Source organism: Cupressus sempervirens, chromosome 1 (genome assembly GCF_028749045.1).
Source record: "Cupressus sempervirens isolate cs-2001-9-10 chromosome 1, ASM2874904v1, whole genome shotgun sequence".
NCBI classification, from domain to species: Eukaryota; Viridiplantae; Streptophyta; class Pinopsida; order Cupressales; family Cupressaceae; genus Cupressus; species Cupressus sempervirens.
Window position 1 is genome coordinate 835468311 of NC_143118.1, and position 12863 is coordinate 835481173.

Below are 12863 nucleotides of genomic sequence, written 5' to 3' on the forward strand. Positions count from 1 at the left end.
ACGCAGCGCGGATTTTTTTAAAAACAAAATTTTTTTTTTTCGGGCGCCGCCGCCGCGCCACCGCGGGGCCGCCGCCGCGCCACTCGCGCGTCGCCCGCAGCGGCCGCAGCAGGCAGCGCCGCCCGCGCTCTGCCGCGGCTCCTCCCGGCTCCGCCGCTGCCCGGCCTCCTCTTGTCCGCCGCCCGGGCGCAGCTGCCTCCGCCGACGTAGACAGCGGCGCCGCCGGGTTTTCCTCTCGGGCGCCACCGCCACCGGCGGTTTCCGCTGCTCCGCCGCCCTGCGGCCTCTCCAACCACCGACCGCCACGTGGCTGCGAACAAATGTGCTGACGTCATATTCCGGTGTGCTGACGTCATATTCCGGTGCGCTGACGTCACTTTCCCGGCATGTGACATCACCTTGCGTTGACGGTTTTTTTTCCGGCGACAGGTTTGTGACGGGCATACGGCCGTCAAATTTATGCCAGTTTCTGTAATTTTCCAGCAAGTGTATTTTTTTGAGCAGCAGTCGGTTTTTTGGCTATAACTTGAGCATACGGAGGTCTTTTTCCGATCCGAAAGAAGCGTCGGAAAGCTGACTCAGAGACGGAGACATTGGTGCTAGTTTCGCACGATTTTGAGTTCGTTTGAGCTTCCATTTTTGGTGTCAAAGTAGAGGATTTTTCTGCACAACAAATCCAGGTTCCTTTCCAGTTTTTTTTGCTCTCCTTAGTTGTTTTTTTGTGGTATTTGGGAGATATTTTTGTACGTTTGTGGGGGGGTGTCTTTCTTTTCTGTAATTTACTTCAGTTAAGACCCTTCTACTTCCGTCTTCTTCTTTCTCTCAATGGCGGATCCATCTATATCCCGTCTCACACCACACAACTACCACACATGGAAGGCACAAATGACTAGACTTCTAATGTCAAGAGGTCTATGGTCTTGTCTGGATGAGCATCAGCCTAATCTCCAACGACCTTTTGAGATTCTACAACACAGGAACAAGATGGATGAAGCCATGGGGCTTATTGCACTCAACATTTCAGACAGCTTGTTGTTTCACTTGGATGGTTTGACTACTCCACGGGCTTATTGGCTAAGATTTCAGACTTTGTTTGGACAAGTGAATGAGTTTCGGGCACTTCAGCTAGATGCAGAATTGACTTCTTTGACACCTGATCACTTTCCCACCATTGAGGACTTCTTGATGAAGTTCAAATCTCTACGTACACTTTTGCAGGGATGTGGGAAGAACAAAACAGATGATGAATGTATCTTTTTGGTACTCTCAAAGTTAAAGGGACAGTATCAGATCTTCTCTTCCACTTTCTACTCCACTATGGATGCCTTGGGTGATAGACATAGGATGCCTTCATTTGAGATATTTTGTAATCGGTTAACCCGTGAACAATCGAAGATTACTCAAATGGATTCACTTTCAAGTTCTCAGTCACAGGTATTGCTTTCCAAGGTTACACAGGAACAGAAGTTGAAGCAGCTATCATATCCCTCTTCTACTAGTTCATCATCTTCTAACAAGAAGGAGAAAAAGAAGACCGCAACTCCTACCTGTTCCTATTGTGGGAAAGGATCTCATGATGAGGCACGTTGTTTTCAGAAGAGATGTGATGGCTATGAGAAACAGATTGCTGATTTGCACGCTCTCCTTCAGAAGAGCACTATTTCCTCTCCATCCTCTTCTACCTCACAAGGGTCTTCTTTTCAGGCTTCTTCCACCTCTTCAACATCTACATCAGATCTTGGAAAGGGTCATGCATTACAGGCTTCTATTGCATCTTCTTCACAGGTTCCTTGGATACTGGATTCAGGTGCTTCTCACCATATGACATCTTCTCAAGGTGTCTTCTCCACTCTTGAGGCTTCTCCTATTCCTCACATTCTCATGGGGAATAACACTGCATTACCAGTCTGTGGGAAAGGTTCAGTTCACATCCAAGATGGTATATTCAATGATGTATTGTATGTTCCATCTTTGTCTGCCAACCTTCTCTCAATTTCTCAGATTACACGCAGTGGATCAGGGAAGATAGTTGAGTTCACTACTGATTCAGTCTTCATTCGAGATCGTGCTACAGGAGATCTTATTGCTACAGGGGCAGTTGATCCTTCCACTCATCTCTATACCTTCTCACACTTTGGTCCACCATCTCCTTCGCAGGAACATCGTGTGGTGCAGTCAGGACACTTGAACCTTTGTATTGTTCCTGAGATCCCTACTTTGACTGCCACAACACAACCAGATGAGGGCTTTTCCTCTCTACAAGATTCTCCTTCCGCTCTACCTGATCTTCCAGCTTCATTTATTGAGACTCCAGGTACACTTGTTGCAGATACTTCAGTGAACATTCATGACAATGTCATCGCACCTGCCTTGGGGATTCCCTTTTCGGTTCCTCATACATTCTCTTCTGGACATCAGCTAGGCTTTCCAATTGCTCCTCTCACGCAGGGATTTCCTTGTTTCGTGCCTTTGTTCCTTTCGAATTGGAGTTTCATTGGTTCGATCATTTCTACAGGAGCTCCATCATTATGGGGGGGGCTTGGTGTCTATTCTCATGGGGGGGCTGGTTGTACTTATGGTTTTGAGAGAGTCTCTTGAAACATTTCTGGCGGAAGTTGTCCTTGGGGGGATTGGTTGAGGCCTTCCTTCCTTCACTTCATGTTTTTTTTAGCATGTTGTTTTTACCTCTTTTTTGGAGGAGGGTTTTTCCCATAGGGTTTTCCCTCTTTCTCCGTTTTACAGAGGTTGCATTGTACATGGGTACCTAACATGGCCTCGTTGCCGGGACCCATTATGCATTTCATCTTAGTTTTAGGAGCTTAAGGCATTCCCCTAAGTTGCACTTAAGGGGGGGTGTTAGAGTAAATAATTAATTATTAATTATTTATTCTATTACTTAAGCTTACTTAGGTTAATGCATATTTAGTATTTAATGCATGTAGTGGTTGTTGTTGACAACTCGGGAGTTTTCTCCTTTTTTAGCATATTCCACTTTTTGAGGATATGTGCTGAGTTGTCGTTTTTGTCCTCTACCTCCTTCCAGCTTGTTCTACAAGCTTCCATGAGGCCTTTTTAAACGGTCTCTCTCATTGTAAATCAATTCCATTCACATAGCAATCTCATTTTCCTATTGTGAAATATTTCCTCTTGCATTGTTTGCTTCATGCTCTTGCTCTTTCGGTTTCTCTTCAGCAAGCTATTTGCATGTAGGTGATCTTGGCGACTGCGGAGTTGGATTTCATCAACTCCTACAGTCCCTTGGCTCAATTTCATAGAAGTTATACCTTAAAGGTTATAACTTGATAATTTGGCCACTTTTAATGAGGAATTAGACCCTCAATGGGTCAAGCTACTCAAGGGAACTTATTTTTGTTGGTAATTTACAGGTAAGGTAGCGACAGCGGGGGAGGGGTGTGAATTAGTACCGCACAAAAATTGATCTTAAACACTTTTCTTAATACCATCTGATAAATTGTTAATCACTTTTATCAATATTTCCTATTGTAACTGATAATATTACCGATAGGCTTTGTATTGACATTATTTATTGCAACATATAGTAAAGTAAACATCAAACTTATAAACACATAACACAATATTTTGGCCTCACAGAAAACCCTTGGTCAAAAGGAAAAACTGCGGTGGGGATGATACCCACAACTCATCACTGCAGTAATAAGGTGCCATGTTAAGAGCTTACAATAGTGTCATCTTCTGAATGACTACACCCTGTAAAAAGTGTTTAATACCCTGTTAAGAGTATCAAAAGTCTTGTCAAAGACTACTCTGTTAAAAGATTTAATCCCACTAATATAGTGCTCACCTTGTAAACGGATTTACAATAAGTTCATAACAAGAACTCCCAACTCCCGTTAAATACCACCTTGTTAAAGGATTAAACAATTTTGTTGACAAACTTGTTAAGTATAAACAACAAGAAATTTGACTTGTACTAGCCTTCCTTTACTGCTTGATAGGTCCTCTTTGTTCTGTACTGTCTACTTTTCACTTTGATAGCTTGTTGTTCTGCCTTCTTGTTGCAAGTCACTGTTCCATACAAATGCATTTCTTTCTCATCACTCTCTACTTCTACTTCTTTTTCATTTGTATTCCTTGTTGACCTAATTCCTTTTTCTGTTTCATGACCTAATTAGAGTTTCTCAATGGTTCCATAGACCGTTAATACCTTTTCCTTGGCTTCTCTAATAAGCTTCTCCATTTGCCGATAACATAATCTTTAGGGTTCAAAATAATACTTTAAGATTTCCAATAACTCTTCTAGTTGTCCATTAACTCCATGCTGATTATTTCTCTATTGAATCTTAACCATAGGGTTCTAGGATTTTGTCAAGTTAACAATTTTAAATTTTTGATAAAAGAAAACATGATAACATGTTTTATGTTGCCATAAGTACAAAACTAAACCCAAATTTAAGGATGTTGAAAAGACAATTGGAGGCTCATTTGTGCATGCTTGTTTTGGGAAAATCGTTTTTTTTGAGGCTGGAAGCTCATGTCACCTCTACAGGCTCCCAGGACGTCACCCCTTGCAGCCTTCAGCTGAGATGCCAACCTCAGTAGCTCAGACCATTCTTGCACGAGTTGGATTCAGTATTTGTTTGCAGTTTAAGGGAGAATAATCAGATTATAAGGTCATCCTTTTTGGCCAAAAGAAGAAGAGATAAGTCTCTAGTTGCATGTCGCTGCAGATCAGAGCCATTCAGTGTTAGAAACTCTATTAAGCAGCCATGGATATAATCACACAGCAGGGAGGGGGAAGGAATTGAAGAGTGCTGATTGAATTTGATCATGCCACTATATAAATCGCTGTTATAGGCAGATTATTTGAGCCAAAAGTTACATTGCTGGCATCATCCTGGTCTAGTGTGAAGCTGAGACGCCCAGCTGAGACTCAAGGGCATAAATTTGGTTGGAAAGTTACAGATCAGGTCACAGAAACAGTCAATTCCAGGCCAGACTTAACGCCTACCACAAGTCAGTCATTTAAAAGTACAGAATGAATGTCTTTCTCAGTCTTTCCAAGTATTTTTAATACTGGGCAATCTGCTTTAGAGTTTATGACTGTAGCAGCAGTACTGTGTTGGCTAATCATCCTTTTGGGACTTCACATTAGTAACAAAAATCACTTCTTGACCTGGTAGGGCTCCCAGCACTTATTGTTTCAGTTTCGTCTATAGATCAATGCATCTGATTTTGTAATTTAGAGGTGCAGCTGTTGGTCTCAGAATTACATCTTTGGGTTGCAAACAAATTCAAAACAAAAAAAACAGAAAAATGTAAAACTCCAAAAAATCAGAACATCAGAAAACAAAAAAAATAGATGATACGCTGGTCAAAGACTACAAATTGCAAACCAACCCTCAATTCTCAGCCCTAGAGCTGGTTGGAGATATTTGACACACACCCACACACCCAACCACACACACACACGATTAAAGAAAACATGTTTTTGCACGGACAGACCTTGAGCGAATTCAAATTCATCCCACAAAAATTTTGAGCAAATTTCAAACCCAAATCTCAAACGCACATTGAATCAGGATCTTAGCCAGCAACTTAGAGGGGCAGAATATTGAAGTATGGGAGGATTTGAGGAATCCTCAAATTATGGGAAAATCCACCAGCTTTGAGGAATCCCACTTTATCATGTTTAATCTCCCAACTCAAAATTTTTTAACTCAACCAACTTTTTCTTGCATTTTCATTATCTCCATCCTCATTACCTTGACCTCCAAAACTCCCCTCACCGACCAAAAGACAATGCCAACCCGCTCTTCAGGTCCAGAGCTACAGGGGCAAAAGCAAAAGAGGGGGTCGCCATTTACAATGTGGTGATGGTGTGAAAAACTTAGAAACAGGTAGGCTTCTAGATAAAGATGGAAGAGTCAGCTGGACTTTCAAGTAATTGTAGGCTACTATTACCTTATTGGTTTAATTTTGTAGGAGAATTAGAACCTAGTAGCATCCTGAGAGGTATTGAAGCCTGTATATGCCCTACTAAATCCACTGTCAAAATAGTATCCTGCAACAATGTGGGGATCTAAGACAACAATGTTACTGAAAAGAGGGGCTGGTTGCATATACGGTGTGACTGAAAAGAGGAGCTAAGGCAGTCTTGAGCTTGTAAGAGTTTGTGTTTGTTTGTGGAAGACTTTACATATTGCTCTTTATGGAGCCTACAAGACAAGACTGCTGAAGGAAAGAGAGACTGGTCGGATGCTAAGTTGCTGATTTGGATTCTGGTTCTCGTACGGATACAGAGTTTGGGTACGTGGGTACGACAATTCCTCTACCCCCCCCCCCCCGCCCCCCGCCCCCTTGCAGATTCAGGTTGTTCCGTATATGTGTGTATATATGTTCAATCATTGAAGTTACATATATAAAAAGAAGAGTGATACTCATAAATCCATAATGGCCAATATAATTATAAATAAATAATTGTATTACTGATATAGTTTCAGCTTGCATGCATTACAAATTGACATCAATTCGAACATGATCAATAAACATAACTATGTGCTGGCATTTACAAATCTATCAACAGTAATTTACTCAGATCCACAAATAAAAAAATCAATCCCTGACCTTCAAATGAATTGAAGTAGAATGCTGTTCACTACTGTCATAAAGTAAAGGCATCAAATAGACCAATTTTGACTTGAATAATATTACCAAACTGTTGCAAGACACCATCTAAAGCTGATACAAGAGCATGCTGATGATCAAATCAGAAATACATACATAAACTGACCTACTGTCCTGCGGTATTTCCTGGGTTACAAAGAACCCATTAAGTACCCCATAAGAACCAGTACCAGGACCTGGGCCTAAACAACAGAACCTGGTAACTGAGGTCGGATGGACAATGTCACCAAAAAGAGTGGCCAAGACAATCTTGTGTGTGTTAAGGCTCAAGAGGCTATGCATGTTTGTTAAGGTCTTGGTACTTTGTTCTTTATAGATATCATAAAACAAATAACAGTACAGAATGTAAAGTGAATTTGAAGAAACCTTATGCAGGGAGAGGTTGTGGTCTACTTCAGTACAATCGGGTGCAGTGATGCATGCTGTGACCTCACATAAATGAGTCAGCCACAAATGGGAGAACTTACCAACCCTTCTGTGCTTTGTGAAGCTAGGCCCCTTGTCTGGCTTTTGCAGAGTTCCTACAAATGTCAGATTCTGAGTTCCTACAAATGTCAGATTCCGATCTACACTATAGGCCGCAGGTTTTCATATGGTGAGTTAATCCTTCCTTACTATGGGGGATTTGAATTTGCTTACTCTATTGACTTATTACACTAAATAAAATTATGGCGTAGATAACAAAAGCAGCACCATGATAGCTTATGCAAGTTGTTGAATATTTCCTGGCTATGACTGAACCTGTATGATTCAAGTGCCTCATTTATCTGTGAAAAGTTAGTGGCGGAGATCAAGCATACCATTATAATTTATGACATTAAAGCATTAATGTAAGATTGGAAGAAACAATGTTTAACCATTTCATTGCTGGGATACAAATCTAGGGTGAATTATATGTTCAACTGTGAAGGGAAATTTCAAATTTGCTATTCTTTGATAATTTTTATATGTTTACAGTATGTAAATGACACAATTAAGATACTATAATTAGAAAAGGCAATGCAAATAAGTCATTTTTGAGAATCTTTCAATAACCTTCAACAATATAATGTTAAACATGCATGGATTAGTTTGGTGTTTTAGTCTTTACGATTGAATGAAGGCAACTATGAATGCATTGTAGTCATACCAAGGAGTGAGATAACTGATTAGTTACTGTAGTGAACAAGAAAGAAGAATAACCTGATTTATTTTTGCAGTTTTCATTTTTTTGTATATATGCAATAAAAAGAGTAATGGAAGCAAGAGGCAATTCAAATCAGATGAAGACCTGCTGTTTCTGGTGTGGGTGAATAAGGTCAAATCATTTGGTTCATGAAAATACTTGTATGATGCAAAGCTCTACCTAGATTAACCAATTTAATTGCTGGTTTATGCTAGAGATTAAATGTTTGAAAGAAAGAAAATAAATTGTAATTGTTAAACTGATTAATAGCTTTAAAGTTTAAATGAATGAAAGAAAGAAAAGCATGCAGAGCTAATTAACACACATGGTGAATTCAAGACTAGTTAAGAAACTTGAAGTAAACTATTTTAGTTTTAGCCTTGTTAAACGTGATTTAACGAGTAGGATGAAAGGAAACTTGGTAAAATGAAAAAAGAACAAAAAACACGTGCTGGATGCCTGAAGATAAGGCCAAGAAATACGTGGAAAAATTAATGAAATTTTAGGTTCTTATAAAGACAAATAGAGGGGTATTTGTAAGATAGGAATGGTTGTATAAGGATTTGGAAATGTATTGCAAGTAGTTGGGGACAAGGCTTCAATTTCCAGATACAGTTTTTCTTATTAGAATTCTGTCAGAGCAAGGGTACAAATCACTGAAACAAGAAGTGGATGCCAGAATTCTAGGTGATCCACTAGAGCTTATGAATTCAAATATTTTTATCTATTAAGTTATATTTCTTGGCTTCAAGTTTATTTTGCACATACGGGGAATTAGGGTCACTCTGGGTCTTCTGGCATACGTCTTAGCTTTGCTGGAGCTACAAAGATGAAGATGGATCAAATTTATTCCAGTTTCAGATTTTGGGCCAGGGTGTAATGTTGCTATCCAGTGCCTGTTTTGGGAAAATGATTAGTTGATCTCTAGGTTTTTAGAATTTGTAAATTGATTAGTGAGGTTTTTGGGAACACTAGCTGAAGCATGTGAAGTTGAAAAAGGAGGGGTCAAAGTGAGATCAACCATAATTTTCCTGAGGTAGACCATGTGCTGCAAAGGCTCACAGAAGTGAGCAAGGACATTAAGTTGCCATCATAAACAATTAAGAGATGAGAAGTAGGGGATCAATTCATTGGGAAGAAACATTATACATTATAGCAATCGAAACACAATCTAATATGCAGTCATCATCATGTGTGATGCACCAGGAAGATTTGTAAGCTCATCTGTGTAAACATCAAAGAGAGTGCATGACAGAGGGTACAACCTTTTTTTGACTCTAAAGCTGCTCTCAAGGAAAGCTACAGAAACTATTTAAAGACAGAAAATGGCGGAAGTCTTTCAGAAAGCATGATGATAGCACTAATGAAAGGAATCTGAAATTTTATTAGCACACAATCTCTAGATTAGAAAATACGGTTGCATGGACACCGATGCAAATACAGTATGGAATACAGATACAGCCTAATATGAATACAGTTGGATATGATATTAATAAATAACACATACAGATATATTTAACAAATTTTCCAAGTTATTAGAGAATATTTTTCATTACTTTAAAAGCAATAGATACACATAAATGCTACATAATAATTATTTAACACACTAGAATATGCAAAAATAGTAGAGTTGCATTGGAAGATAACCCAAATGAATGGGTCATTGAAATAGAGAGACATTTCATTTGTCCTAATTTGGCGTAGGTTTTGTTTAATTTGGGAAGATTAACATCAATTTTTATAAAAAAATCAAATCATATAGTAGCTAGCATGATTGGAAAATCAATGTTTTTTGGGCACACAGGTACAGTATTTGATGTTATCTGGGCTGTATCATATATGCATCCGGCTGCTCCATTAGAAAATTATTGAAAGCCCCTGAAAGAAATATATGATTAATGGATTGGAATTCCCCTGCCACCCGCTTGTCTCCCTCTTTGACACAATTATGCTCCAAATACTCAGAAAGCTTCATGTTGAATAGAATGGCACAATATTTGGCCAGTGGATCAATCATAACAGCCTTGCAGTTATTTCCATATCAACTACTCCCTCACATGAATTAGATGGATGGTGTGAATTAAACATCCTTGCATATTGCTTTTTTGGCAACTGGTCACAAATTTTAGCATATCATTTCATATTGTATGCCAAACAGGCATTCTTGGCATCTTTTCCTAAAGGTTTTGTTTGATAAGTGTGACCTTAAAAAGTGCAAATTATCTATAAGCATATGCTCGGGATAATTCTAAACAAAAATCAAATGACCGAAGCAAGGGAAATAATACATTTCCGTAGAGCTTGTATTGCTGGAAATTTTGTTTTATTAAACATTACCTAAAAGCAATTTATAAATACTAGTTCCTGAATTTCTTTGCAGGAAGGAAGCTCCCAAGCAAGGTATTTTGTATCGAGATTAATACCGGCACATAAAGATCCTCCATATGAACAGGTATGTTGGACAACTTATAAATTCTACCATTTTCTTTTTCCCTTTTTCTCTTCTCTTTTTTCCCCTCATCTGAACCCTTTTTATTTATCTCTACCGTAATTGTACTTTCAGTTTTAGCAAGTTAATGTTCAGGTTGAGATTAGTTTCTATATTATTCAAAAGCAAACAATTTATCTAAGGGATATTCAAATAAAGATCATTTAACGATTGCTCTTCTGTTCTATTTTACAGGAAGCAAGATTTCCACAACTGCGTAGTTTAACATCCGAACAAAGGACGAAATTAAAAAGTAGCTTCTTCCATGTTGATGATTTAAGTTTTTGTGAGTGGATGCGCAGTATGAAGCTTGTTCCTCCTGAGCCAAGTTAATCCTGGAGTCGGAACAAAGATGCTCTGTGCACTCAATTTATGCACATGGTATGCAGTGGGACAGTGTAACAACATAGCTTATAGACTGAATTGAACTAGAATATTCAGGTTTCTGCATTCCATATGGCTGAAGAAAGTCTTCAGATGGAACCTTGTTGAGCAATCCCCTTGGTAGCAAAGGGCACTGTGAATGACCTGTTAATTTGAATTGCAATTGTCTGAGTTCTCTTTAACAGGGTGCGAGAAATGTGTTAGATGCCATGTAGAGTTTGCAATTTTTTGTAGTAGAAGTAATTTCTATGAAGGCATCATTCAACAATAAAAAGCTGGGAGTTAGTTGTATGAAAATGGTCACAAAGCAGCGATAATTTTCAATTGAATGAAGGAACTATTTTGTTTTCTACGAGAAATCTGTTATGGTTCACAAGGTACCTGCTATGGATCAGGTCTCATCTTTATTATCCCATGGCTTTTATAAGGTTACAAATATTATTTCATGGAGACTTGTAACAGATGCTTTGACTCACAACTGGTTCCATTCTCATATTCTGTGCGACTTTAACTTTTGGAAGCTCTGTAACATTTATATTAGTTCAGATTAGATTGAATAAATAATGAGTTGTCATGTTATACAGCCAGTGATGTAAACTCCGGTTTTATGTTCAGCTTGGAGGATTTAGCTTTCATCAAATCTTTGGTTTTTGACTAACGACAATTGTTATTATCATCATTGTGACTAGTCATTATGTTTTTTTTCCTTTTTCTTTTTCCAATTTGTTTGGTTTAAATTATTTGGTTGTTTAAAGGTTTTATGTTGCGGTATCTGAAAGCAGAAGTGGTAGAACACGTGTTATTAGTGTCATAGTGATGTTCTATAAGGAAAAGCTTGTTCGAAACCAAGTGGTCTATCTATTGTTGAGATATTCTGGTAAGATATCTAAATATAGAAGTGCCTGAGATTGTTGATTCTGGTAGTCTGACTCAGGATATTTCTTTGTGCATTTTTATGGTGTTATAGAATTGGACGGTCAAGTTATTCTTTGCATTTTATTTCTTTTTGTCCTATGTGACGAATGATGCAAGAAAGACCAACTTTTACTCTAACAGTTTTTGCGAACGACTTAAACATCACACACTAAGGCTTGATTCCTAGTGTGAAGGAGAAACTAGAAAGATGGAACTGTCAGAACGAATTACGATGAAAATGAACGCGCTTGACTACATGTGACAAACCTTTGCTAATAGATTCCAATTTCTTCCATATTCGTACTCATCATTTTGACGACAAATTGGGGATAGATGTGTCAAGATCCATCAGAGCTCTGTGAAAGGCATAGATGTCAGATTGTTCACAATCATAGGATTACACCACCTTCAGTGCGAGATGGGGGTGGTCATGCCTCAAACCAAACTAAGATCACAATTGGAAGATTGGTAAAAGAATTGGAACTGGGGAATCAAAGCATTTAAAATGCATTGCGGCATATCCTCCATCATCACATAAGATATACTTCGAACATTTATTGAATAACTCTGAAATAATTTGATCATTTTCAAATATTATTAAAAAATATTTTTTTGTTTTGTTTAAATAAACAAAATTTTCATAAAGCTCTATAAGTTACCTACGCAATCCTTGCCCTACTATCAAAAATAGAAAGTTTTAATCCCCCATCTCTTTAATATTTACTCTAATTATGTTGTCCTATCCGGAATAATCACTCGAAAATTCTTATCACCATGATCATCCCAAATCTATAAATATCTAATTCAAGTATATTTTTAAATATTGGAATTAGATGCAAATAAAATGTAAGTATTTGGTAGAGCACAGATTTTAGCTTCAATGTAGTAACTTCTGATACTGATTGTGTCTATTTATGAATTCTAAAAATATACACAATCAAAGCTAAAAGTTACTACATTAAAAATAAATGGAGTTTGGAAAGATAAATTTTAACTATTTTAACTTTCAACATTCAACAATATTTATGAATGCTTAAAATATACACAATTAAAGCTAAAAGTCACTACATTAAATTTAAATGGAGTTTGGAAATATGATAAATTTGAATTATTTTAACTTTTAACAATATCAATAATCTTGAGCATTCTTGAAGGTATCAAGATTTGTGTTGTCCTTCAATATTTGTATGCATTCCTTAGCTCAATTAAAGGTGTTCTAGGCTTGAAATTAGGTTATTTAGTTTC

The 12863-nt window shown here is 37.9% G+C and overlaps 1 protein-coding gene across 2 annotated transcripts in view; it reads left to right on the forward strand.

Annotated features, from left to right (window-relative positions):
* Nucleotides 1-11286, forward strand: part of LOC149580448 (Sec23/Sec24 protein transport family protein) — a 42268-nt gene extending 30982 nt beyond the window's left edge. The window contains exons 4-5 of one of the 2 annotated variants that reach the window (XM_089791049.1): nucleotides 10212-10283; nucleotides 10515-11286. In XM_089791049.1, the coding sequence (XP_089647175.1) occupies nucleotides 10212-10283; nucleotides 10515-10652 (210 nt within the window). In that variant the 3' untranslated portion in view covers nucleotides 10653-11286. Of the gene's footprint in view, nucleotides 1-7041; nucleotides 7224-10211; nucleotides 10284-10514 lie in introns of those variants that run through there. The other variant, XM_089791054.1, reaches the window with a different exon arrangement.
* The last annotated feature ends 1577 nt before the right edge of the window (nucleotides 11287-12863 follow it).